The sequence below is a fragment of the Charadrius vociferus genome, unplaced genomic scaffold (assembly GCF_000708025.1).
Source record: "Charadrius vociferus isolate BGI_N301 unplaced genomic scaffold, ASM70802v2 scaffold178, whole genome shotgun sequence".
NCBI lineage: Eukaryota > Metazoa > Chordata > Aves > Charadriiformes > Charadriidae > Charadrius > Charadrius vociferus.
The window spans coordinates 1,384,315-1,412,040 of record NW_009649717.1 but is presented as its reverse complement, the minus strand read 5'-3'; the positions used below and the strand labels follow the sequence as shown (position 1 = coordinate 1,412,040).

Sequence of the window (27,726 nt, the reverse complement as noted above, 5' to 3'; positions counted from 1 at the left end):
CATTTCATTTGCTACAGGGGAAAATGAATGCCTCTCTGCAGTCTGCCAGAGCCATAAATTACATATGCATGAAACGTGAAGTGTTGCTTCAAGTTCATTTGTGTCAGTGTATCTCCATCTTGACTCCACCACTCTTCTACAATTCCAAACTTCGCTTCTATTAGCGGAAGCTGCTAAAAATTAGCAGAGGCAGAATACTGGCTGAATGAAATATTTTCAAGTATTTTAACCCACAGCTGGTGGCTTTTCCTTAGGACTTCACCAGGGCTATAAATAAAAACACCTAACACAAGACTCTTAGAAAGCCTGAAATGCATGGAAATTCAAAACAACAATATAAAATGAAAATTAAACTGACAATAAGCCTGCTCGCCATTAAAAGTAGGTCTTTGGTCTGCCCTAAGTGAAGAAGGCTCACTTATATGGGCAACACATTCAATTTAACTTTAAAATTTTTGTAATGCTTTAACACAGAAACTCTATTGCCTTTGCTATAAATACACAGAGGTCACACTTGGGGCTTCCTTCCATCTTGGAAGCAGCTCTAGCGTGGGAGAGGTTGCTGCAGGCAGACCACTGATGGCAAGTTCACTGTTAGAAATGACAGTGAAATGACAGAAATCCCTTTAAAAAAAAATTTACAGCCTTCTAGTTCTAAAGAAGGCACAAAACCAAGGAATTATGGAAAATGACGCAGTATCATTTTGATGCACTTCCCATTCCCTGCTCCTCTACATTTTCAGAGGAGTGAGAAAGGCCACTACAACTAATGTTTCAAACATGAAATCGATGGCGAGATTTTAAAGACATGTGACTAAGCTGGCATAAGAATAAGATGGTGCTAATCTGTGGTGATCTAGTGATTCGAATAAGCGTAACTCAACCTCCATAGGTTATTAAAACACCCTGGCTCTGCTCATTCTCTCCTTGCTTTCTTAAATTTGTGTGGTCACTGCAATAGCTTCAAGACTGCGAGCTTACTGCAAGGTTTACCTTCACTTATAAGGTCCAAAATGAATAGCGTGGCTTACAACTCTTGAATACTTACCACTTAGAACTTGCGCCACATCTGCAGCACAGTATTTTTCCAACAGAACAACACCATATCTGCTTCAATGTGTGTGTGAGGGCAGCATTACACCCTAAGTCAACTAAGCCAACAAAACCCACCACGTGGATACAGCTATGCCAACAGAAGCTTTGCCCAGCCTGTGTCATTCAGGGAGGTAGCGTAATTACATTGTCAGAAAAACTTGAGACAGATATTATTTAGAGTAGATAAGACTTGACTTAGATAGCCAATTTCAACACTGTTAACCTTTAAAAGAAATAACTATTTCAACGCTCAGAGTGCTTAAGAAAGACGAGAGGAAAAATCACATCCTGGAATTTTTCTAAAGCACTTTTTTTTGATAATAAGAGCGAGAGAGATGCTGCCCTTCCTCCCAGTACAAGTAAAAAACCTCAAACATCCAGTTCCAGAAGTCAGTTTAGACACGAAGGATTCCCAAAGGAGCACCCAAGCAAAGAGACCAGACTTTTTTCTTTTTTTTTTTTTTTTTTTTTTTTTTTTTTTTTTTTTTTTTTTAAATTTCAGATCCCAGATTCCATGCAGTGCTATTCTGGACTGTACCTTGTATGTGTAAGACACCTTAGTAACCGGCAGCTGCCACAGCTGCAGCAACAACTTCTATTTTCAGTATTATCTCAAATGCAAAGGCTTAAAATAACACACATTCAGCTGAAAACAAAGGAAATGTTAATACCTGGCACTCTCATAATGCTTTTTACCCATAAAATTCAGAGTATAGTAAAGTTTTCCTTTTACTCTGTGAACTCTGAGAAAATTAAGACATAGAACAATTAATTCAGACCCTGGTTAAAGCACTTAATGGAAAAGCCAAAAACTGAGCCTGAGCTTTCTCTTTTCCAGTCTTGTATCACTTTTGTGCAGGAAAAAAAAAAGCAGCAAATATCATAACGAAAATCTGCTTGACTACTATACATACAGAAGCACAACTATTGCCAGGAAATACGTATTCTGAAATTTCAGTTTACCTATGAACGGGAACACTTATAGAGTAGAAACACCCAAAAGCGTACAGTCTATAGAGGATATTCTTTAGAATTAAGCTATTTGTAATGTCACACTTAACTCCACACTACCCATTAAGCCTAGCAGATCATTTTAGACAATACTTAGAAACACAGAGACGGATCAAAGCTTACCTTCTCATGATTTTCTATCAGGATTTCGACAACGATATTCTGAAACTTCAGGTCCATGATGGCTGCTACAGTTTCTTCCTGTGGCCTCATTAAGGTTGGTCCAAATACTACCCCTAGGTTTGCCACAGTCATTAGATTCCTCTTGGCATGCTTTGAAACGCTTTTTGAAAAGAATTGAAGGAAAAAACAGGAAATAGGTTATGAAAAATTTCCATTACTGTTGGAAACTGCAGTCTACAAATGAAAACATTACATTTCCTTAATCTATGTTTTAGAAGTTTGTTTTGTGCAAAGTTTCTTCAAATACAGTCTTACTGAATTCTGGAAAACAGAAAAGCCATTCTTCCACTGGCAATTTAAAAACAAAAGCAGTCTCTTACTGAACTTAAATATATAAAATGCACTTAGCTTTGGACTAGGGCAAGTGTGAAACCAACTTAAATTTGCTAACAGATCTCCACTATTCACTCTGCCAGAATTTGCAAAAAGAAAGTATAATGTTCCCTTTCTCACTTCAATCAAACCCTCAACTGCTGGCAGGACTGCTAAAGTAAATACTTATATGGCTTCATTAATGGATTAGATTTCTGCCTTTCCCGCCAAAACATACACAGCGTGAGTCAAACGTCTTTTCTGCTTTTGCACGTTTGGTTCTTGGTATTGTGTATGACAGCATCGAGATGGGCTTCAGCTCCAGCCACACTTAACTAAGACCCTTTGTAGTTAAACGAAGGAAAGGACAAGAGTTCTGACAAGGTAGGAAAGCAGGTCATAACACTTACTTTGCTAAATGTTTCACCAAGATTTCCAGCATCTCTCTGTTCTTTTCTGGAAGTTTATGGACCAAGAAGTGTACAGCATTAACTCGAGATTCAGGACTCCCGCTTTCTATGGGACATAGAAATAAATAACTATCTCAAAAAATAAAAATGAAATAAAATCCACGGAAACTACAGCTTCTCCCACCCCTGCACAGAAACATACTGCACACACTTTGCTCCACCACTTACGTATCTCCAAACATAGCAATACTGAACATATGTGCTTTGTTTTCACAAGTAATCTTGTTCTAGAATTATCAACTTATTTGCTTATTTTGTGAATTCATCTTTCAATCCACCTGCAAAAGGATGCCTTTGTTCATCTATTTTTAAAACCCGACAGATGTAGTTATTGTTTTGCTGCATTGGACTCATCTGCTTACAAATATACCGCAAGGTGAGAAGCGACATTACGGGGTGCCACAGAGTAGAACTGTACTACTTTACATTTTAGCATCATTAACTGATTGTCCTCATCATTAGAATTCAGCTTTGTTGGTACCATGCAGCTAATGATACTGCATTTATGCTACCTCGCATTACAAACTGCGTAAGACAATGCATGCAGAAGATTCATATGCTCAGAAAATCTAATGACCTCTGATGACACAGAAAAATAATCATGAAAAAACCTACTAAGTTTACTACGATAAAGAGCCCTGAATAACAATGGCATCCCTCTATAGTACAGGACAGAAATAAAGTAAAAATAAGGAAGGCACTTATTATTTTTGTGTGTTGAATTCAATCATTTCGGCCCCTACAGGCTTCACTAGTACACAGATGAAAACAAGAACCTATAAAAGATTAAAATAATCCCTTTTCCTATTTCTCAAAGTTGTATTAAATCACAAAATTACATCTCAGTAGTAGTTACAATGAGAGAAGGGGAAGTATTTCTCTTGTATATAATAATATTTAGTACAACGTACATAAAGAGAAAAATTTAGAACCTACTCTGAATGCAAGAAGTTTTGACACCAGAACCACTCATCAGGTCCCATTTTACTCTGAGGCGGTTTTGATTAAGAGTATTTTGTATAAATTACCACCATATTTCTTCAGTGCATATTGCTACAGATTTTAGGGTTGTTCTTTTATTCTTCTGCAATGCACACCCCTGCACAGGTTGCAAGAAAAAAGGCTACCAAAATGCAAAACATTTAGCTTCTAGTCAGCTAATTAAAATTCAGAAAGCCAGAAAAACATAAGCCTTCTTTAAAGCAAGACTATTTTATATATACATGTGAAATCACAAACTAATTAAAGAATGGCTAAGCAACTTAATCACAAGATACAATCAAGGCTTCTATAGTTTCAGCCTACACTGTTATGTATAAAGAAAAGGAAATGGAAAGGAGAACCTTTCAATTTTGACTTTTCACCCCCTCAGTAGTTTCAGAGAAAAGGATATTCTCCACTATTCCCGGTGTTGTCAGTTTTTTATAGCCAACATAGGAAACAACACTGACTACCTATTTTTAAGTGTACCGTAACTCAGATCTACAATGTTGATTAGATTTCCCTCCCCACTACATAGAATCAACCCCTCTACAAAATTGTTTACTGCTTATGAATGCTCTACTATTTAAAACACGTAACTTCAACTGAATTCTTTTATTGAAAGAGACTATAAAACAGAGAAAGGAAAATAAAGTGAGAAACTGCTGGCAAAACTTCATAGGTCAAGAAATTATTTTAACACTTTCCAGTACAAACGGGCAGACTCACCATCTAGGTAAGTATGCTGAATTTTGTTTAAGCACTTGGCCTCTAAGATGTGCTTTGGCAATGAATTTCATGGGCTAATTCTCATTTTGAATTAAGGACCACAAACGAACACAATCTGCAGTCCTGGAAAGTCATAACAGCAATCCAAAGAAGATAAAGCAATTGTCTCAAAGTTTATTTTAATTTTGCTTTCCACAGTTTGCCAGAAGTGCTACAGGCTGGAAAGAAAATCAGCTAAATATCTGTTTGATACTTTGCCAAAAATTTTCTTACACAGTTTCCCTCCATCCTCTTCCAAAAAAATTCTGTGTACATTAGATACCATACAGCTGAACTACAAATGCTGTTGTGTCTTCTCCAAGTCTGTATTTGAACTGCCACAACGTAATCTGGTCTGCTCTTTCCTTTTTTCTACTAATACATGAGGCACATTCAAGCCAGCCTGGGTACAGAGCTAACAAGGCGCTGAAAACAAGGGTCAGGCAGCTGTGCTTTAAGGATTCAAATGAGCCCAAATTACTGTATTTTCTTTTACTAAGCTTCATACTCTTTATAAATGGAAGAAAAAAAAAAAATCACAATCTAAGTAGACATTTATCATTATATGATAAAGATAATAAGAATGAACATTTACAATGTCTATCCAAAAGTTTTTCCAAAAAAGCTAAAACTGCACTATGTTAAGTCTGTCACAAGCTTATCCGTCAATAGATATGTCATATGTGACACATACTAGAACAGAACACTGGTAAAAACCTACGTAATTTTAAAACATTTATTATTTCTTATTCCTATATTTTTAGTGGGTTGAAGAATTCTTCTGAAATTGCATTTGCAGCGTGCTCCTAAGGCCACAACAGTAGAATAAGAAAAGATTTCTATTTGAACTACAGTATATATTTACTGGCAGGAACGATGAATTCTCCATGCAACTCGTATGTCATCAGTGGTTCTGGAAGGCTTCTGTAAAACAAGGATGACATAATAGATTTAGCTATACTCTTTTCTATTTGTATTTACTCTAAGCAGGAAACCTTTTCAACATTCAGTAGTATAGTCCTCACACTGGAGGCAACCATTAGTATGGTGGCCCTTGAATTCAGTGATTCCCAGCGTGAATAGACAACTTGGTGTTATCAGGAAAATAAAGACTAAATACATCCATTCACCTTCCCTGAGCTGAAGTGATGCCTTAAGTCTACCACAAGGCACCTTTTCAAATTACAAGACTGAGACTGTTTCTCAGATGAAGATCGTACACATATACTATGTAATTCATTCTTCATTAATGCTTTTAAAATACAAAGAATCACAACTGGGAAAAAATAATGGTTCTAAACCAGTAAGTCTGCTGCACAGTACCCATTCACAAATCAAAATTCTAAAGTATTTCAAATAGAAAAATTGAAATTGAAAACCTTTGCCATCAATGAAAAATGTACTGAATGATGGCAATCAGAGTCAAAACATCAGAGTTAAAGCCTTCATTTATTAAGTTGACTTTACGGATGCTTATGAAATATTGGAGTATTTCAGATGGGAAATACCGTAGGTGGGAAATACTTCAACATGTGCACTTTTTTTTTCTTTCCGACTTTTTTTTTTTTATTCTTTCCTATACGCTGTAAGACAGACTTTTATTGTGATAATAGTTCTTCAGTATTCTTTGATAGTGGTAGCAGTAATACTTCATTTAATAAAACCAGCAGATTAGCAGATTTAAAATGCTGTATCTTGTTACACTATGAGAGATACACAGAAGTTCTATGTTCTTAAGCAATTTAGTAAAATACCTTGATCAGGAATTGGCCAAGCCATTTGAACACAGGACACATCTAAAATTCTTACTTTTAACGCTCAAAATATTATTACTATTGCACATCAGAGCAAGGGCCAGAAGGAAAAGAGGAAAATATTAAAAATTTTATAACCTTTTCCCTTTTCATTCTACCACATTAAAACACAAAAAGGCAAAAAACTCTTTTAACGATATTAGCTGACTTTCTGTGATGACTCTCAGGAAGTCTTACTAATAATTCAGGTTTCTGAACCATCAGATAAATGTTTATGTATCTAACACAGAAATGTTTTGGGGCTTGTCTTATATGAACTTGAGTATTAGTGTTGCTAAAATATTTTGCTTCCCCCAAGACAAGAAACAAACATGGTATTTGCACAAAATAGAACCTCTACTCCAAAACACAGGAAAACTAAGATAGCTTAACACACTGCACGGGAGAATTAGAATACAGAATTCATAGTCAAATAAATAAATGAGAGAGACATGCTTACCGCAGATATTGCTTCATAGCACTAGTAATTGTCTTCACTTCCCAATCTACAGAATTTTCCAGATCAACTTCATTGCAGGTTTTTGCATCTAGAAAATAATCAGAAAGAGAAAAGGGACATGAAAAAGGGGAATTCTAAATCAGTATGCCCTACGTGAACAGCAACACATTGAATTTGATTATGTATTTGCTCACATGAACGTAGAAGCAATACGTCCTTCTTACTCTTAGTTAAAACTAAGACTACTTAATATCCAAACCTCTTTATAAATTCTATTTGCATATTTTGTTTTAAAAAGTATTTACTGCTGATTTTTTCTTCAATGAAGGATTAAAATCACTTTCATTTGAAAAGATCTGTATAGCAATTGATATTTTCACACCCTTTAATTAAACAGAAAGATGTACACAAACACTGAAAGACATACAACAACAGTTTAGAAAAAAGACCCACTAAGCATAACTTATCTTTTCCTCTTTTCTTTCATTATTTACAACGCAAGTACACCTTTTTGAATTCTTTCCATGGATTTTCTTGTAAACTGTTACTTTGGACAGCTGATGAAAATAGCCCAAGTGCAGTACGACCCTTCTTACTGTGTGAAAACCTGTAAGAGTTGCTTCAAAAGCATAAAAAAGACTCTCCTCTATCAGTAACTTTCCTCTACAAGATGGCCTGAATGTTTCCCTTACTTGATCAGTTTTAGCCAAAGGGAAAAAATACTTGCTTGCTCGATCGTTTGTCAGGTTCACAGAACTCCTCCCATCTTTTACCAGGTTAGCTGGTACAGTCTTATAAGAAGACAGATCAAATTGAACAGTCGTATGTCTGAATGATCCATCAGGTGAAAGGGTTTTTTGACAGAACATAGAAAACAACACAGCACACTGGAATGTTTTGCAATCAAAAAAAACCCCTTTTGGCCTCAAAACAGGAAGCAACAGCTAGTTGACAGAAGATGATCACATGTATATGCCAAATTTAGCCCAATGTATGTGGTAACTTCAAGTGCTTGAGCTTCTCTTATTATTACTGCTACGTGTTTCCATCAGTCACCACAGTAAACTACAGCAGCCGCTGACACAGATTACGTGTTGACCAGTTCATACAATTCAGAATTCATTTGTTACTTTGTCAGACAAATGACAGACACGTTTAAAAAAATCAAATTAGGATCCCTGATTAAAGGTGCAGTCCTTTTTCTGGGACTAAATAATTCTGTTCTAAAGGCTGTGCCAAGCAATTATTTCTGTAACTGAATATTCTCCCTCATTATATCAATTATTTAAATCTCATTTTAAAATACAAGTCAGATAACATTTTCTACCAAATTGTTACTAGCCAACCCAAAATACTCAAGATTGTCTCAGGAAAGGGTTTCTTTTTTCTTCTTTTTAGCATGCTAGCTGTTTCCGCGTTCAAATTCTCCTTTTTGAGAAGAAAACCTTTCTACTGAATTAATTAAATAAAAACTGCCATCACATCAGAAACTAGTGAAGTCTATGGGGATTTTGTTACTAAACCACACGTAATATCCAGTTTTTAAATAACTGCTTCATAATCATCAACCTCCTTTACAGTCAAAGGATGCACTCAGTTACGTGAAATTTGTTGATGAATTTGGGGAGGAAAATAACAAGCATCTGAATAACAAAGCAAGCCTCTTAAAAGAAAAAAAATCAAAGATATTGCTGAAATATTTCATTACCTCTTGGAACAAAAAATAAAAATAAAAATCTGGGCCTGCTACCAACCCCAAACAATCCCTAGTTTGACTGTAGAAGCCATCGAGACTTAGACATTTTTTTCACTTTTGGTTTGACCGTTGTTCTTCATAGCTCTGTGCCCCACCACCCCATATATTTGACTGCTCCTGCTCTATTTTTCCCCTCTACTTCAAACATCCCAAGCCATTATATGAACTGGAACTTCAACTGGGATTTCAGAAATTACTCTACTAGTTTTCATGCTACTTGTTCACATAGCAGCCACTGTGCACTGAATGGCAACTTTACGCATATAAAAATAACCATGCACATTTATGGAACAGCTTTTGACAGTTCAGCTCTAAATTTTATGCAAATCTTTCTGACAACAAGGGAGCTAGAGTTTATAAAAACAGTCCAGTTCACTAAACTAGGTTAGGAGGAAACTCTCTCTGCTTTCATATGCAACATGCCCACTGTAGGAGTGTATGCATACTGTCATTTACCGTATATAAAATAATAAGGAATTCAGTGTAATTGTTTTGAAAGCTGTTGATTTTGAAAAGGCAGAGGTACCTGAAAGTTTTCTTCTACAACATGTAATGTCTGGCATTTTTCACGCCAGGCAGTATCAGAAATCAAAACTGAACTCATCAGTAGAAGCTCCAATTCCTCAGCAGTCACTTCACCACCAGCAAGGGTCCGTATGAAAGCTGACCTATATATTAGCTTGCATGAAATCTATGCAGGCAGCTCGTATGAAACTAGCCACATCAGATCTATTACGTAGATCATAGATGTAACAGGAATTGGTCCCTGATGCGTTTCAAGAACTGAGCCTCCTGACAGCTGACAACGCACTCTCAATTGCTTATAACAAATTCCAATAACATTGAAAGTCCTAACTCTGTATCCCTGTTTACAATGATACCAGATTAATTTAACATTTTCCCTTGAAATGTAATGAGTGTTTTCCTTACCAAATGCCTCACTTAAATTTAGACAAGATTATTGCTGCAAACTAGATCAACATAGCACAATGCTAGTTACAAGTAACTTCAAGGACTAAGTTAATTGCAAAATTAACTTTTTTTTTTTTAAAGCAGAATTGTATATTTAATTGCTCAGCCTCATTTTACAGAAGACTTAGTTTCACTAGATTTTTACATCAAAGATGAAAATTTGTGCATTCATAGTATTCGAAAAGCACATATTGGTCTTCTCATACTCTCTTGACTCTCAATGTACTTTCCCAAATTTTATAGAAAATATTCTGAAAAAGATAGAAAACCAGATGCTGTTATGTCCCTGGTTACCATTTTGAAGACTTTTTTTTGCACTTTGGGCCTTTCAGACTGTGAAGCTCATGGTCAATGACAGGTAGCTTAAAATACTTTGAAATCTTATCAAACATTTTAAAATACAGAAAGTTAATATGAGGTTTCTATGATTCTGAAAAGGTCTTTCATATAAAAGGGTATCTAAGAGTATAGCCAGAGACAAAGGATTAAAGATTAATCAGTCATTTTAAATTCTCTGTACCACTGTATATCAAAAAGAAACCCTCTTTATTCTTCTCTGAGGACAGATACATAAAGAGCACAGATAGGATCGCTTTCAACAAACCATCAGAAAAAGAGCACCTGCTTGCACCCTAACTTTTTTCTGTTCGATATTTTGCCTCGTCTTGATACCACTGTATTCTTCCTACTTCAAATAAATATATCAATCTTGGGAATGACAAAAAATGTTTCTAATTTTAAAAAAAATAACTAAAAGCAGATGCTGGAATCCCCACTAAACTCTTCCAGCTGCTACTGAACCACTGGCAACTTGAGTCTATTTAATTTGGATACCACTAATGGCAAAGATGAAAATTTGCCTGCCAGACCTGCGCGCCCAAGCTAAGCCGGTAAGTACAAAACTGAAAAACATCTTAAATTATCAAATGCATTTAATCGAGACGCTCTGAGTGATAACACATCATTCTTCCTATGATCAATGGCTAAAGACGGTTATTGTTTATTGAGGCTAACTCCAACACAGATAAACAACCATGAGAATCTGTTATAGATCAGTCATTTTTATTAATCCCAGTTCATATTTCCCAAAAGAGCCTCTTGCTACAATACTTTAAAGATACAGGCAGGTTTATGTGCACTAATGGAGAACTTCAGGGTGCTGTTAATATTGATTAAAGTAAGATATCATAAATTAATATTTAGCAAGGTCATTATGACAGATTGATATGACATGCAGGTCCTCAAGCCTGATGTCTTATCATTTCTGAAGAGACAGCCTGTTTGAAAAAAGAAAGGAAGGAAAAGAAAAAGTCTTACAGGTGGCACTGAACTGACAGCAGCATATAATATAAAAGCGCTTTGTCATTCACATAATGTCTGGGGTAATGAAATGAATTCACTTTCTGGCTTCCTCCAGTTTGCAGTGCCAAAGAACACTGTGTTATCAGCACAGATGGAGCATGCATGGTTCTGGAGAAGAGCCTGGTGCAAACTGCAAACAAGCTTCTTTGCATACCAATGAATCCCTGAGAATCAGACCTTTGCTGTCAAGTGACAGGTTTGGAAGCTCTATAAAAATGAACTAATCCCAGTGGTCTTGTCTGACTGCATGTACTGTCAGTGCTCAGGACAAGAAATTGGGAAACACGACACATCTTGCAGTCATGGCTACTACTTTGGTGAGAGATATCAAGCAGACAAGAGATTTCATCCAGGTGCCAATACTACTTTTTTTTCTTTTCTCCCCTAGGGACAGCAGGGTGGCAAGAGAACTACAGTCACTGGGATTAAAGATGCATCAAAATTTCCAGAAAGACAAGGGGGGGACAAAGTTTCTGAGAATAATTTTATGAATCAAAAAATCTTAAAACATACACATGGCTAACTAGGTATAAAAGAGTCTAAGATGTTACCCACTTACCAGAGCTATACTACTAAGTTTATAAAAACAATCCTTAAAAATCCTTTCTCCATCTGTCTCCCACCTTGGCACATAGTTATTATTAATACGTATATCATATTCCTCCTCTTAAACCAAAGAGCTCTTTGCCAGTCGGCTTAAACTAAATGTCTTATTTTGCACAGTGATTAACTAAAGACATGCATGGACGTGTACACCTGTACATCTTAGACAAGGGAGAAGAAAGGTGGAAACTTCAAACAATGAAGCATTAACCTTCAAACTTTCTTGAATTTGGTATTTGGAATTTTCTGATCAGACCCTTCAACTTAGGCTGCTTTAATCCCACTTTCATCAACCTTGCACAAAGCCCATGATTTGCTCCTCCATGTCCCACAGCAGTTTTCTTGGTTTATTCCTACCAACTAATCTTGGTCTTGCTAAACCAGGGGAACTTACAATGATACGGGGATTATTTGCATGGACTAAAGCAAACTAGATTTCGCCCATATAAAGAACAACTACAGGCAGATGCTTTCAAAACTACATATTGACAGTAAAACAACATGAAATAAAGTATTGAAAAAATGATTGTAAAATAGAGGCATACCCATCAACAAAGTCAGAAGTCTCTGGACCTTTGAACTCACCCCCACAACTCTGTACAATCCTTGGTCATTTATACCTGTTACACAAAAGGAGAGGGAAAAAAAGGCAGAAGATCAACCACAGTCAAATTTAGCATTAAAACTTTTCCCGGGGCAACAAATTCTCCTCAAAGAGATACAGACAGACTACATAGTATTAACACAGTCATGCGAACAACATTATAAATAAAGTACTGCAAGAATCCTTTTGTTCTTCCGTGTTTTTAAGATAAGTTCATGTTATGTTTTGATAATGTTTCATGTACCTCAATTCCACTTCAGAAACCAGGAGTAGAAGCAAACAGGGAGAAACCTTTGCTTGAAAAAAAAAATGAAACCAAACACTGGCTGTTTTCAGACTTTTTTTAAATCAGCATCCACATTCTAATAATGCAAGAAATGAACCAACAGCTAAAATGCTAAATTAAGATTTTTTTAATAAATGTAATTTTGCTTTTTTCCAAATATGTGGCTGAAAAAAAAAGAACTTGGATAAAATAAAGAAAAACTTGAGCCTATTCCCAGTCCTCAAAACCAGCGCTTTTTCAAGTTTGTAAATGCTTTTCATTTAAGACACAAGGCCTCATTCCAACCCACTGTGGTCCACATACTAGTTACATCCAGAGGCACCACCACAGGTTACTGAAATCGGTACTTCTGGTTTTACTTGGGATGAATAGAGTAGCCATAACCGGCATAATATTTTCAGTCCCCTACTCTCATTTCATGTGGACACTGGACCACTTTCCTGTCATTCCTCTGTGCCCTTCCATCCTCTCACATGCACTTCTCTACCATTTCTTCCTCTGCTTTTGCCTTCCTTCACCATACCCAGTGTTATCCCCAGGGAAGTAAAACTATGAATATAAATTGAAGGAAAATGGGAGAGAGAGAAGGAGCAGGGAAGGAAAAGAGCAAAATAAGGTATGTCTTTGCTGCATTGTTTTAGAGCCTATATAGTGAGAGGTAAAATATTACAGTTCTGAAGCTGACACAGATGTTTGAGGCCACATAATAAGCAGCCATCTACAAACACTACCGTACTCTACCTCTATATTCACATTAGCCTGAAGAGTAGAAATGCCACAAAATACCTGTGTTTCTACTCCAAGGAAACCTTTTCAAATAACAGATTATGTGGTATTCTTATTTAAAATATCCTTCAACAAAGGAAGACTTGTGGAGAATTACTAGTTTCAATACCAAACCGTTCCAGCCCAGAGAAGGAAAATTAAAACCAGTCATAGGAGAAAAAGTTTCTTCCCAAATAAATATTAGATGAAGTATGTAAAAACCATTAGCCTTTTAATGAATTACTGTCAGACACAACCATAATATACAGCAATGATTCTCAATACGGTGGAGATAACTCCGCATTTTCTAGCTCCTCCTCCTGCCTAGCCTTGCTACATCCTTTCTTTCTCCTCTCACCCCCTCCTCTTCCTCACACAGTCTGCATCCTTCTCAGCCATCCCAGATCTTTGAGAGCCTGCTCAACTCCTCCCTGTTAGCACTGCTCCATCCTCTGTCCCAGCGGGGAGCTGACAGGCTATCGCAGCAGCTGATACTTCTCTCAGTTGCTCCACCTGGGCAAAATTGGCCCTTTACTTTCCCCAAGATGCAGGCACCACTGTAATGATGCTGAGTCTTAAGCAAGATGTCATGTTCAGAGCTGGCTCAAATTAACAGAATAAGCCAGATGTCCATTATTTCATCTGTGGTCATCAAAAAACACAACTCTAGATTATGCTCAAAGTTTAGATGTGAGCAAAAGAAAGAACCACAAAAACAGCTATGTGGCCACAACACTATTCTTCTCAAATATGAAGTTATCAACCCAACCAAGTAAGTTTTCCAGTGATCCTCATAACAACAGTGTGATAGCATGCTATAGACCACTTAAAGACTGTCAACAATAAAAAAAAATAAACATAGTCCTTGATTCACTCCAAACAAGGATGCACGAGGAACCTGTACTGAGAGCAGCAATTATTTTTTACTTCAAATTTCTCAGAGGTGTCCAGGAAAATTCTGGTACAAAAGTAACATCAAGCTTTTTAATGCTTTGCCCAAATGCATCACACTTTTTCATACAATGGCTTCCACTACTTTTAGTACCACTGAACAAGCCTTCTGCATCGTATGCAAGAAGCTAAAAAGCTGAAGAAATACTGTCACTGTCAAATACCGCTCAGCTTTTGCTTATCTTGGAAGTTGTTTTGTGACTTCCTGTGCTTCTAACAGTAAAACTAGGGGGAACTAAACTGTGCTGACCCCAAACATACATTTACAGGTTTAAAAATAATTAAGGTCAAACCACAGAAACTACTGCTCAATATTAAAACAGATATAATATGCAAAAGTCTCTGGAGTTATGACAGTATGGAAAGTAAGACAATCCTCCAGCAATAATCATGAGTCTGTGATAGCAATTATCAGATAATTGATCAGTTTGAAATTCATCAAACTAAAAAAAGCACAGCTAATTGCTAGTACACATCAAGAGGTGCAAAGAGGAATTAATATTTCAACAGAGTTTTCAATGATACCTTTAAACATACCCTTTAAATGATGTTTTATTTAAAGTATACAAACCTGTTTTGAAACAGTACTATTTCTAATTTAATCTGCACATTTCAGATCTTCAGCAGATCCAAGACTGATAATGCTTGGCATTTACAGAACACAATTGACAAGATGACTCACTGGAAGGAATAGCTTACCACTGAAATGTTGAAGGGTTCAGACGCTGTGTCTGCCGGCTCAACCAGTCACTACTGGCAACTTTGAGCAGTAAAGCCCCGCAGCATAATTTCCTGCATATTTACATTATCTCAAGATGTTTGGCTGTCTGATACCGGAATTTGGCACAGGTACACAATTTGTGAAACATGCTTAGAAAAATAAGGTATTGTAAGTAAAACAGCAATTTATACTACTGTAAGCAACGTACGTAGGCAAGTTTACTTTGTGGCTGGCATTGTACATGTGGCTGACACAGACTACTAATATAGCTGAAAATACAACTTTTTATATCAAACTCCATAGTACAGAAACTGTCATACAAACGACACTCTAAATTCAAGGTAATGCCAGATTATTTTTTTGTTACGTGAAAAGGTTTTCTACTCCTTCCTCACCATCTACTTTCTCTCTCATGAGCAGACAGACTGGACAGACAGCTCAATGCTGCCATCTCTCTCTGCAACTCAGATTAGCAGCTACGGTAGTTCTAAAATAAAGACAAATGCTGCTCTGGAAAACACTTACCTACCACATCCTCACAGAAGGTACAACCAACTACTTGCACACAAAAACATGCACAGAGTCTTTACTACTGGAGCAAACAGCTCTTCAATGTTTCTATAGACTTTTACCCCGTTGTATTATTCCCAGTACAGAATTCTAAATAAAATACTCCAAACAGAATCCCAAAACGTTCTCTCAAAGACAAAAAATGGGAGCGCATCCAACCAGCATTGTGCTCAGTATGTGAGAGACAGGCTGCATATCTTGATGCCTCAGTGTCACGTACCAGGTAAAGCATAGCCCATGTCTTAAAACGCAATGCTGAATCAGAAGCCTACACGTATTTTAACCAAGACACTGCCTTTGGTTTTTCTGTTCATTCAGAGCAAATAATTTCCTTCTTGGCTTTATAAAGGGGAACGTAACTGAGTAAAAATTATCCAGCCATTGACAAGTTTATGTTCAATATCTCTGCTATGCTCTTCTCTCTCTGAATACCAGACTTTTTCTGCTATGACATGACAAGACTATTCTCAGTTTCCACCCACACTAGACTGTCCTCTCTTTCCACCCACGCCAACCTCACACCCATTATGATTAAAAGAGATAAAAACATGGCACACAAGCACAGTCTCTGAAGAGGCATCTGTCCTGTTTTCTTCTGCCGAGCACAACTTTCCTTTGATGTGTTATCATTGAAGTAAAATAATCAAGTAAAAATTGTTTTAAGAACAAGTACAGGTATAAAATCTGCAGCCTGAAAGATGGATTTTCTTCATTGTACTGCAATTTGGCCAAACCCTTCTGAAGGAAACAACTGGATGTTCTCCTGGCCCTCCGTTTGTTTAAATCAGCAGACATCAGCAGAAGGTTCTGCAGGAAACAGAAACTAATCCTTTAATTCGGGATGCTTCAGTTAGTCTCCTAGATGAAGTCAGGATTTTGTTTGTTAGGCTTTTTTTTTTTTTTTAATGTAGTTATTGTTACGTTCAGAATTGGTAAACAGACAATCATCAACAACTGCTTGAAATGTAGTGGATGAATCCAGTTCATTGAAACAGAGCTGGGTGGATTTCTGAGTTCCCAGGCAGGTAGCACCTTACCTAAACCCATTCTCGAAACCCTGGGAAAAGAAATATTTATTGAATACTGATTTTGTTTTTTTCTTAAGTACTCCCCAAAACAAAATTAATAGATAAAAGTAATTTTCACTGGTAGTAATTACCACAAAGCACTCTATTGACTGCAGGTCTTACAAAGGCTGTGTACAAGGGACAGAGAAGCTGCAAGATCTCCAAGGACAGGAAATACTGCAACTAACTTTGGTAACTGATTTTCTTCAAAGTATGTTTCAGGGCAGATCCTGAAACAAACCCATGCACAGCTTATCATCTGTCTTGAATAACAATACTAGGTGAGGTTATACATATATTTTGCACCTTCTTGCATGCCCCTAAATCGAGGCATAAAGCACAGAGTGGACTTGAACCACCAGTCAGTTCAACCTATCCACCCCCAGCCATGAGAATAAACCCCCTATCTAACCCATTTTTCCAAATAGCCACTTCAGGAAGAAAATTTTCATGCTTTTTCCACAGTTATGTTCTTGTTTCACTTTCCTTACAGAGTATCAAAGAAAGAAAAAAAACCTCTAAAAGACTACTTGAAGAAAACTATTTGAACACACCTATAGATAATAAACCAAAATATAACGTACTCCACGCTGCTTACAGTAAGTATGATTGATAAGGTATTGTAAAGTAACTAGTCACTATGCTGTAGACCAAAACCAGACTTTCATTACATGACGACACACTATCCTTTTCATAAAATCTGCCTCATCCAGTGCAAAGAGAAGATCCAGTCTATATTAAAAAAGGGTTTTGCAGTGAAGGCAAATTCTCTGTAGGATGCCAGCCTTATCTGCAGTGTTTCCCAGCTGAAATATTCAGGTTGTAAATGCCAGTAACTGAAATTTTAAAGTGGTGAGACAGGCAAACCTTACTTGAAAAATATTCAAAAGAACAGAATGAACAAAAAATAGCACCAGATAGAATATGGCCTAATCTGGAATAACATCTTCAATGCATCAGACAGGACTGACACAAAAAAGTCCAAGAGAAAAAGGATTTCACATACTTCTTGCTGTTCAAATGCTGAAATCTTAGTGTCACAAAGGCTGCTCAGTCTTACTAATGATATTGTACAGTAAGTGCATAAATGGAAGACACTGCTTTTAAGTAAGACCCTGCATTGACAGGAAGTGTGACCAATCCATTCTTCTGTTCAGCTATCTTATTTAAGCTGGACTGCGATACAAAGAAAGATATAAACATTCTGCCCTGTGCAATGCTAAATCTCTAGAAAAAAAAAGATTCGATTCCTGAAAAATCATAAATCTCCCGTTCAGAATGGGAAGGAAGGTCAACAATTTAGGAGAAAAACATGCCCAGGTTATACAGGGTCTGTGACACAGAGCCTCTCCACAATCACAATCCCAGCTACCTCTTGAAAACTGCCTGCATACTGACCTTTCTCTTCTGTCTCCAGTGTTGGAGGTACAACAATGAGTATATGCGTTAGTAAGCCTGACAGCATCCTTGCCTCTGGTTTAAGACTAACTCCACCAGAAGTTCTTCAGTATTCTTTGTTATTCACTTGCCTGCTCAGCTCCTGTTCTTCTGTCTTAAGCGACAAAACAGAAAACCACCACTCAAAGTCCACAAACAGAATACTAAAATTAATTAGTCCGTTCCAACAGCAAAGCAAAGGTACAGGAATTGCCTACAAGACATAAGTTTTTTTCTCGGCTGTTACGCACAAACATTGGCCTCCTTTGTCAAGAGACATCCTATTACCCCCTTCTGAGCACTTCTTGAAAACACATTTATTGAGGAAAAGCCATATATCAAAGTCTGGGACTGGCCAGAAGGAAGCTCCTGCCCTGGTCAGTGTTATCAGTGCAGTATCTACCAGGTTAAGTCTTTCCCAGAGATCTACTGGAGACTAGATCACACGGGCTTTCTTTGAGGAGCAGACCAGCTGCTCCACCTCCTCCACAAACAGGTTGGGTTGATCATTACCTCGTGTTTCAACAGCACTGATGCACTTTTTGATGACAGTGAAACCTATCTTATCCAATTGAGCACCTAGAAAGAAAAAAAAAAGTTTGAAAAGTTTTAAAGCACCATTACAATTATGTCTTTCACTGAAAAATAAGGCTGGACTTAATCACATAGCTAGTACTTCTCAGGCAAAACTATAAATATTCTGGATTGGGAATACTTCATCACTTTTTCGAGAGTAATTCCCCATTTCTCCTTCACAACCCCACCCAGCCAAAGTAAAGGCTCATTCTGGTGGTAGCAGCTTCACTTAATCTGTTCACAGCATCAACCTTTGAAAAACAGGATCTCTGATTAGGTACATACGTTGGTAGATGCAAAATGGAGCTTGCTTACTGCAACATGGACAACATCTGAGAGAGTTAACCAAATGGGACAAGGAAGTACTTAGGATGAAAAAACATAATCATCAACAGCAGAGCTTTTACTGAGTCCTACCCTAAGCCAAAGAAATTCCCACACTAAAGATAAAGAACACATGTATATAATTTCACAGCAGTTAATGCTCTGACTACATAAAAGCAGATGCATTAACAGGACAACAGCTGAGATCCAGCATTCCTTTGTTGTTCCTATCTTACTTTTTTTCTTCGCATCAAAACTTCATTTAAAAGCTCATATTGCAAAACTGCCCTTCCCCCAAACATCCAGCCTTATTGCTCCTGGGGACCTGGTCTTGCACCACAAAAATAAAAATCAGTGGAAACACTTCTACTCATAACACCAAGATCCAGCTTTAACCAACAACTTTAAAAAAAAAAGAAAAGAGTGCAAGCATAAATTGCCTGATAGTGCAAGAAGGATAACTGTTTTCACTCATTAGCTTTCTTCTGTTAGCAAAGTGTATGTTGTTTAAAGAAAGCCATCTCTTCTACTTCCATATTATGGTTCACATTTTAAATATATGCATTCAGGTTTTTTGTTGACCTTTATGTTCAGCTCTGATTGGTCTGAAAACCATTCTTACGCATTCTAACAGATGTGTACACACAATCTGGACTAAGAAAGTGTGATGCATTTACATACAGATTAACCCTTTTTTGAGTCAATTTCAAGCATGAAGTAAATTGGCAAAAACAATCAGACTAGTTTCTCTAGCTTATGTCCAGTCCTACAATTCTTACATATGTACTAAACTGTGTTACTGTGAAAACCCATTAATTACAAAATCCACAAAAGTATATTCAGAACTCAAGGTTAAAAATAAAATATCTAATTATGTCAGATCCACAGAAAAAAAAAAATTTACCCTTGCCTTTCTCAGCTATAAAATGTGAACAAAAATCAGCTTTAATAGTAATCCAAATACTTACTTCCCTCTCGTTTTGCGTCTGCTCTATTCAAATTGATGAACAGCTAATACAAAAAGAGTAAAAAGACAAATTATTTTAAAGAATTTTGTGAAACCAGAAGCAAGACACCCCCAATCTTAATGCCCAGAAGGCACAAATACAGCTGTGTACAGCTAGAACATATCACCTCTAACTACAACAGCTCTAACAGCAGGACGAGAGCTCCATGCCCCCTCAGAAAGCAGATAATTGCACTTTTTAAGGAGGGAAATTTTCTAAAAATTCTCAACAAATACCCTTCCTTGGGGAGCAGAACAATGTTAGTTATAGCCACTGAAATTAACTGTGATTTATGTGCTCCATGTTCCTACGTTTCTCTGCAGGTTAATTTCCCACAGTTCAAGTTCACTCAAAGCGTTGCGAACTGCTTTGATGAATCCTGGGAATTATGTTCCTGCTCAGCATTCCCAGAACTTGTAAACTTATTGGAGAGTCCAGCTCAGACAATATGTGATGGTAATAAACACCTCTGCAGATAAAACAAGATTTTTACAACAATGATGTCAATAAAACCTACTGCTAAAGTCGGCTACTGGGGACAGACACGACTCTGTCATTGACTAGAAAACCCCATTATTTTTTGGCCCACAAGATCAAGAGCAATATATTATTTATGATTGTAAGGATAATCCACAGCATGTTTCAATTCTGCAGTTCAGACCCATTTCCTGATGTGCACCAGAAATTAAGCAAATTCAAGTACAACCTCGTTCCCATAGATCTAGTTTGAAAAAAAAAAAATAATTATAATACCGCCATATAACTAACTCACACAAGTCTTGTCACTTGAATGCAGTATGTCAGCGTAAGGCTAAGTGGGCATGCTTATACTAGACATTTTCTAGAATGCCAATATCATCGTGATGACAAACCGTTTATAAAAATCAATGCTGTCATTACAATGAAAAATACCTCATATCAGCATTAACAGTTCTCATATCAGCATTAACAGTATCTATGCTGAGCTTTACCGATTTACTCTTCTGAGTTTTATTTCACTTTTATTCTTTCTTCACTGAATCTGTCATTTCGCAAACTACATAATCCCAGTTTATTAAAGTATAAATGGGATCAGGAAGTGGGGGGCAAGAGAATTTCTCCATTACGCTACAAAGGAACGTTAAAAAAAATGCCACGTACAGCTTCTTTTCCATCCAAGGCTTCCATCCACAGCTTCCTGTCCTCCTCAGAAAACGCCTGCATGGTCACAGGAACTCCAGGCCTGCAAAAGTATCAACCACACAGAGTAACTGCATTCACCAGCAGTTAAAGCACTGCCTTGTCAAATTCTACTTCCGACTACAAGCAAAAGCCCATTGCCCTAAAAGTCAGGTTTGGGGTTTTTTTTCCCTTAATTACTGCACACTGCTCATCTTTAAAATAAAAGGCATAGAACTGAAACACACAGTAGGAAATAGGGAGGGATAGGGAGAAAAAAGGGAAGTGAATGTAATTTGCAAACTATTTATTTGAAATAGTTCATTGTTGATAGCTTGTTGATTCCAACACTTGCTGGGAGTTACTGAGTTTTGTGAATTCTAAATAAACTTACTCTTGCGCTGCTGTGCTATTACATAAATAACGGCTTTGTCAACATATTTTATGCTTAGTCTTCAGCTCAAGAGCAGCAACAATTATTATAGTTTTCCAGTCAATCTCTTATAAAAAATAATCAAGTCTTAACGCCACATCTCATTACAAAACTCCACTACTGTAACTTTCCTAAAAGGCAAGGATGGGCAACTGTGGGGCGTAGGGATTAGTGAACAGAGATTAACATAAATCTACTTTTGTATTTATATAATAGGAAACTAAAAAGAGTAATCATGTGGTTCAGCATAGTGTACAAAGCAAAGAGAGTTAAAAGCAGAAAAGGTTATTCAGGTAATTAATTTTCTGCCAATTAAAAAAAAAAATACTATATTCAGCCTGCCAATACTATTGGCAAATTTGTAAATCTGATTATATAGAGATGTAAAGAAACAGAGAATTAATTCATAACATTCTACCCCTCTTTTTCTCTTTTGTATTAAATCTATCTTCAAGTAGCAAAATAGCTGTAGGGGAAAATGTTATCATAGGGAAAACAACAGCACAGAGAAAACCAGCACAATACTTAAAATGGTAACAGTCTACACCCTATGTTCATATTTTTAAAACTAGAGACATTTCTAGTTCGTTTTCACCTTGCCATAGATGTTATAAAACCAAACAATTTAATTGCAGCATAGAACTCCATAGGTACAAATACCTCCTGCTCAAAATCTCTTTTCAGGTAACTTGTGAGGGCAAGGCATACACACACCCTCTAGCAATCCAATCTAATCGCAGAAGACCCAACTATAACTTTGGAAGATGGCAGCAATCAAGCAAATCATTCTCTTTTGATTAGTTAAAGCAAGGAGACTGTTAAGCCATAAACATGGCATCTCTTAGTATTCTCAGTGATAGACATTGAGCTCATTGAGTGGGTGAAGGAAGCCTTGCCTCAATTTCTGCAACTAATAACCTTTATGACCAAAATAAGCTAATCTTGGTATTAGTAATAAAAGTAAGCAACAGCTTCTTGAGCCATACCAGCTTTTTTCTGTGCAAACTGGCCTGCTAGTAGTGCAGAGCTGCAGTTATCAGAAACATGCAAACTTAATCGCTCAGTAGAAAAACATACCCTAAGTAATTAGCTAAATTAACCAAAAAAACCCACGTGCTGATTTGTTTTTTTCTTTTCTACTTCCTTTTACTAGTCAAAACTAAAACCATATGAGTTATTTTTATGCAGGGCAAACTTTACTTCTTTTCACGAAAATTATAACTGTCGAGTTATCAAAGAGTATCACCTAGAGGCAAGACACCAAACTCAGTATATGCTCCATGAAATATTATTTATTTGCCTTCAAATTAAAGTCAAAAGAGACAAAACCTTCCCTCCTCTTTGTCCTGTATTCATAAAATTAAAATAAGTGGTATTTCAGAAGTATAATGCTCTGTATCAATAGAGAGTCTTTTTCCTACCCCAAAAGACCTCTGCTGTCTCTTTAAGACTCACATTTTTCTACATTTACCATTAGTCACTTCCACTAAACATAATGGAGCACTGGAAACAGAGAAAACATCACTTTCCAGAGATTTGGCTAGGATCCTAGCGCCCTCAGAGCTTATAGTCATAAGCATCAGAATTTAAAGAAAAAAGAATCGTATCAGCTTTCTTTTTAAAAGAAAAATCTATAAATATTCAGCTAGCTCCAAACTATGATCAAGTCACACACAAGGCTGATCATTTGCTACTGAAAAGTCCTTCCTAAAATTTTACAATCTTGCCTCCTTCCACAGCACAGGAACAAAGAAAACCCCATGGCCAGCTGTCAATCTCTATGTTATTTTTTAACTTGGACAAGCCGAGGGATAAGTGTGCCCTGAACTGATACCAAGGAAACAAGCTAATGGCCTGCAGCACAGAACTAATCTCCATGGGAACATCTCCGTACTACACACATATATTATTAAAAGAAAAATGTCTGATATCAAGGTCACAGAGGACCAGTTGTGTCTATTATATCTGGACAGAAAGATGGATTAGATTTTTCCCACTTTTCCAGAAAAGAGAATGAAAAATTGTTTTGCAGGATCAAGGAAACACTGGTCTCCATCCATCTCTGTTTAACTGCAGATACCCTACTGAGCAGAGATGACCCACAGAGGCGGGTGGACTGACATTTCTCACAGTACTTTTTTAGTAACCTCATCAGACGAAGTTTGAAATCTGTATTCGCACTGACCACTACACTGACCCAAGACCTTAAATCTCTGCTCCCTCTCCTACTGTTGGGACACGGTGTTAGAAGAGTTAAGCCACACACACCTCCCACCCCCCACCAAATCAAAAATGCAAGTTCAAACCATGCTGTGACAAATGCCACCTGAACTGTAAATGGGTATCTTGCCTTCTGCCACGTGACCTGGAAGTTTTCCGATGCAGTGGTAGTTTCGCATTGCTTTACCCATTGCTTGTCACAGAAACGGGCATGCCTCAGGCAGGCCAGTCTGACAGGCCACGCGAGCTAGGCACAGCCTCTGACCCCTGACTGTGCACGTGCACGTGTTCCTTATCACAGACATATCTGCAGACCATTAGCAATCATAGAGCAGAAGGCCCTGGCAGCATCGGCCACACTGCATTTTAACTGAAGAGCATCTGATGGGAAAAAAACCAAAAACCTACAAAGCTTGAAGACCTACTACATGATAAATTAGAGTGTAATTAATTGGTATAAGTAAAGAGCAAATTTATCGGTTAAAAACAGCTCAGAAAGGGTGGATGCAAAAACTCAGCAACACTCCATTAATTTCTATCTACCATGTTCTGCACAGACACAGTCCGCACCAAAAGAACATGGCATTCCCACAGCCATACTTATTTGCAGTATCCTTTAAGTTGAATTCTCTCACCTTCGTAAATGAAGGAAGACTACACTGCTGACAAAAAGCAATATTTATAATCTTTTAAGATTCTTTTAGCAAAATAAATAAGCAATTCTTTTCTTTTGAAGTAAAGCCACAAAACGGTAGCATTTCAAAAAGGCAATGGCAACAATACTGAGCCACAAAAAGCCTCAAAATCCCAATGATCTTATTTTCAATCTGAGAATCAAGCACAAACCCTCAGCAACATGTCACTTTGGAAAGTAGGCTTGTGATACAATATGGTCATGACTGTATGAATTATTACTGCTATCGTAGTCTTTCACTATAGTTACATGGACTTCAATTTAAGCCATGGTTCTTCACTACGATAACAGCAATTCATAATAGTTTCTCTAACTTTTTCTATGCTTTTCTTTTATGTAAGCTCGGACAACGTCTACATTTCAGTTTAGACCCTCACTGCTTCTGCTACGCACAACTGAGGAAAATCCAGTGAGCCATGGCAGTGCTTGCCTGCTCCTGCAGTGACTGTTTCCCATTGGCAGTCTGAATGAGCATTGAAAAGATAAGAAGAAAACACAACAGTAATCTTACAGTAATATTAACTACTACTTATAAAGAGTCCTTTCCAGTGTGTTTCACAAGCTTACCTGTCCGAAGCTTCTAAGTCAAAACAGAATCGCCTGTCTATAGTGTCTGTATTTCTTTTGGTACAATATGTAAGGACGAAGAGTTCCCCATCACCCTGTGAAAAGAAAGTTTTTATATGCTTGATCCAGTAATTGAAAGCTTCAGTAAACCAGCTATACAAACCAAGTAAGGTAAATTTACATTAAAATAATGGCAAAAGCTATACTGAAAGCTGACACTTGCAAAAGAATTCACTCATAGTTGCTGTTCAGGTCTCTGAACAATAGCACATAAATTCCACAGTCATTTATGGGACATAAAAGTAAAAACATTGAGTCCATTTTACCTGGTACTTTACAGCATGACACAGGCACCACGGTAATTTAAACTAACAAAGATATTTTGCTATAAAGATTTCGTACATTACAATATAAGCACACAACGAGTGTAAGAGACTTCTCCCTTTTTACATCAGATACAGATTTCCGTAATAAAGGCTATTGCTACAGTAACTAGAACAAAGTAAGTGTTCTTTACTGTCTGTAACCTGTCTTACAGAACCAGTACTTTCTTCAAGACCAACACTAGGATCATATTTTCCCCTTAAGTATTCAGAAATCAAATAAATTCATCTGCAAATGCTGCGTGAGTTTACTGGGTTTAATCAGGATTAACTGTATATTTTATTAATGTCTTGTCTTATTCAACATCTCCAGACACAGGAGGTTGTCACTGAAGAAGTAATTGCATTGTAGGTTTCAAATGGGACATCTTTTAATACAGCAAAAAAATGGCTTCATAAGTGTTTTAGAATGCTGAATGCTTATACGCATACTATATTAACTAAAATGGCTTATTACAGTTAGAGTAAATCAGGATAAAAAATTCATAGAAGTACTAAAATGATTAAGGAAGCCAAATGCCACTAATTTTCACTATGGCAGGTTTTCCAGATCTTTTGAAAGATTCTTCCAAATTCAATATATTTGTAAATATACACAGCCCTCAAAATGATGAAAGCCATCTCCCCCCTGCTCAGACTAATGGGATATAATACCCTGATAAAATTCCAACATGATTTTCTAACCAAATTTGAAGATAGGGCAGGGTGCTGCATTTACAGGAATATTGACTCAAGCATTATTTTCCAGCTTCAGACATCTTTTTTCCTTGCAACAAAATGCATTTCATCCATATTAATGCATTCATTTAATCCATCATCTCTGAAGGTGCTGAGTGCCCTCAATTCCCAACTATTTCTATAGGAGTTAAAGCCATTAAAAGATCAACAGAGTCTTGGGTCTTGAATATTTCAGATGCTATCAAAGATATCTGAAATTACATTCAGTTGTCCGTACAAATTATATTCCTATTAAAACACTCTTTTCTAGTCCCTCTTCTAGTACTTACATCTCTGAAAGTAAAGTCTAACTGGAGCATGTAAAAAAGAAATTTCTAAGTTCATTGTATTTTCTTGATTTATACTTTAACAAGTTAAATGCCTCATGGATAAACCAGATTCTAAACAGTGAAACATTGCGTGTTATCTGTACCATGTTCTCTGGTCTTCTAAAAGGAGGCAATTGAAAAGTCTGCAGAATTTTTATCTATTAATCCATCCATTACTTTAGGTTAATGTCCTTAAATGGCAGACTGAAGAAAGAAGAAAAATTGGGGAAAGAAGGAAGAGAGGGAAAGTACTTGATACATCTAATCTGACACATCCTCTGATCTTGATACAGGGCAAGTATAAGAGTAGAATATAAAAAAAAAAAAAATATACTTACAGCTTTCCCTCCTGATCTGTGTTCAAATGGGATCATGGTGAACTTCTTTGTCTCTTTCCTATACGTGCAATAGTGCTTCACCCAACTGGAACCAAAGGGAGCAGGCCCTACATAAAATGGAAGCATTAAATAGTATGTACTTTTTCCAGTTTGTGTGTTTTCTTCTCCTGCTTTCCAAAATGATACTGAAGAGACTTACTTAATTCCTAATAATGAAGTATTTAAAACAAAGGTATGAATTAAGAACATTATACAAAGTAAGAGAAATACTAACCACTGCTCACTATTCTAAAAATTGATATAGGTAGTATTTCACACTTCAGCTTAATGACAAATGGAAAGAATTATTAACATATCTGTCTTACTACTACAGACAAAATCTTTTTTCCCTATAAAATAAACATCCCTGGGAAACTTTATTTAGGCAGAACATGGAAACCTAGTTTTACACTTGGTAACTTGAAGCTAAATAACCGCAGATTAATGCGCCTGTGTTGCAAGCTCTACATTATCTACTGATTAAGGTCTGAACTCAGACCAAAACTCACTCCTAACTATTCATCACTGCACACCCTACATAGAATACTTAAGAGCCCTTTACTTAAGGAAAGGCCTTCATGAGTGGTTCAAGCTGACAGAGGATTTCACTGCTCCTAACCTGGAAGGTCTCGTGCCCTTCTCCTCCCCAACTCAGCCTCACGCATACCTACCTCTTCTGACTCCTTTCAGCTGCTTCTAAAGCTCATGATGACCAAGACCAGTGAACTGATCTCACAGAATAACAATTTTTCTTACTTTTTACTGCTAGTTCTC

The 27,726-nt window shown here is 36.9% G+C and overlaps 1 protein-coding gene across 1 annotated transcript in view; it reads right to left on the bottom strand.

Annotated features, from left to right (window-relative positions):
• ARHGAP10 (Rho GTPase activating protein 10) overlaps positions 1 to 27,726 on the bottom strand; it is a 112,643-nt gene that overhangs the window by 55,447 nt on the left and 29,470 nt on the right. The window contains exons 9-18 of the mRNA XM_009890759.1: positions 26,914 to 27,020; positions 25,147 to 25,241; positions 21,215 to 21,296; positions 20,036 to 20,078; positions 18,681 to 18,746; positions 12,312 to 12,386; positions 7,074 to 7,161; positions 5,686 to 5,744; positions 3,012 to 3,117; positions 2,230 to 2,389 (exon numbers count right to left, since the gene is read on the bottom strand). Coding sequence (XP_009889061.1) covers positions 2,230 to 2,389; positions 3,012 to 3,117; positions 5,686 to 5,744; positions 7,074 to 7,161; positions 12,312 to 12,386; positions 18,681 to 18,746; positions 20,036 to 20,078; positions 21,215 to 21,296; positions 25,147 to 25,241; positions 26,914 to 27,020 — 881 coding nt within the window. The remainder of the gene's footprint in view (positions 1 to 2,229; positions 2,390 to 3,011; positions 3,118 to 5,685; positions 5,745 to 7,073; positions 7,162 to 12,311; positions 12,387 to 18,680; positions 18,747 to 20,035; positions 20,079 to 21,214; positions 21,297 to 25,146; positions 25,242 to 26,913; positions 27,021 to 27,726) is intronic.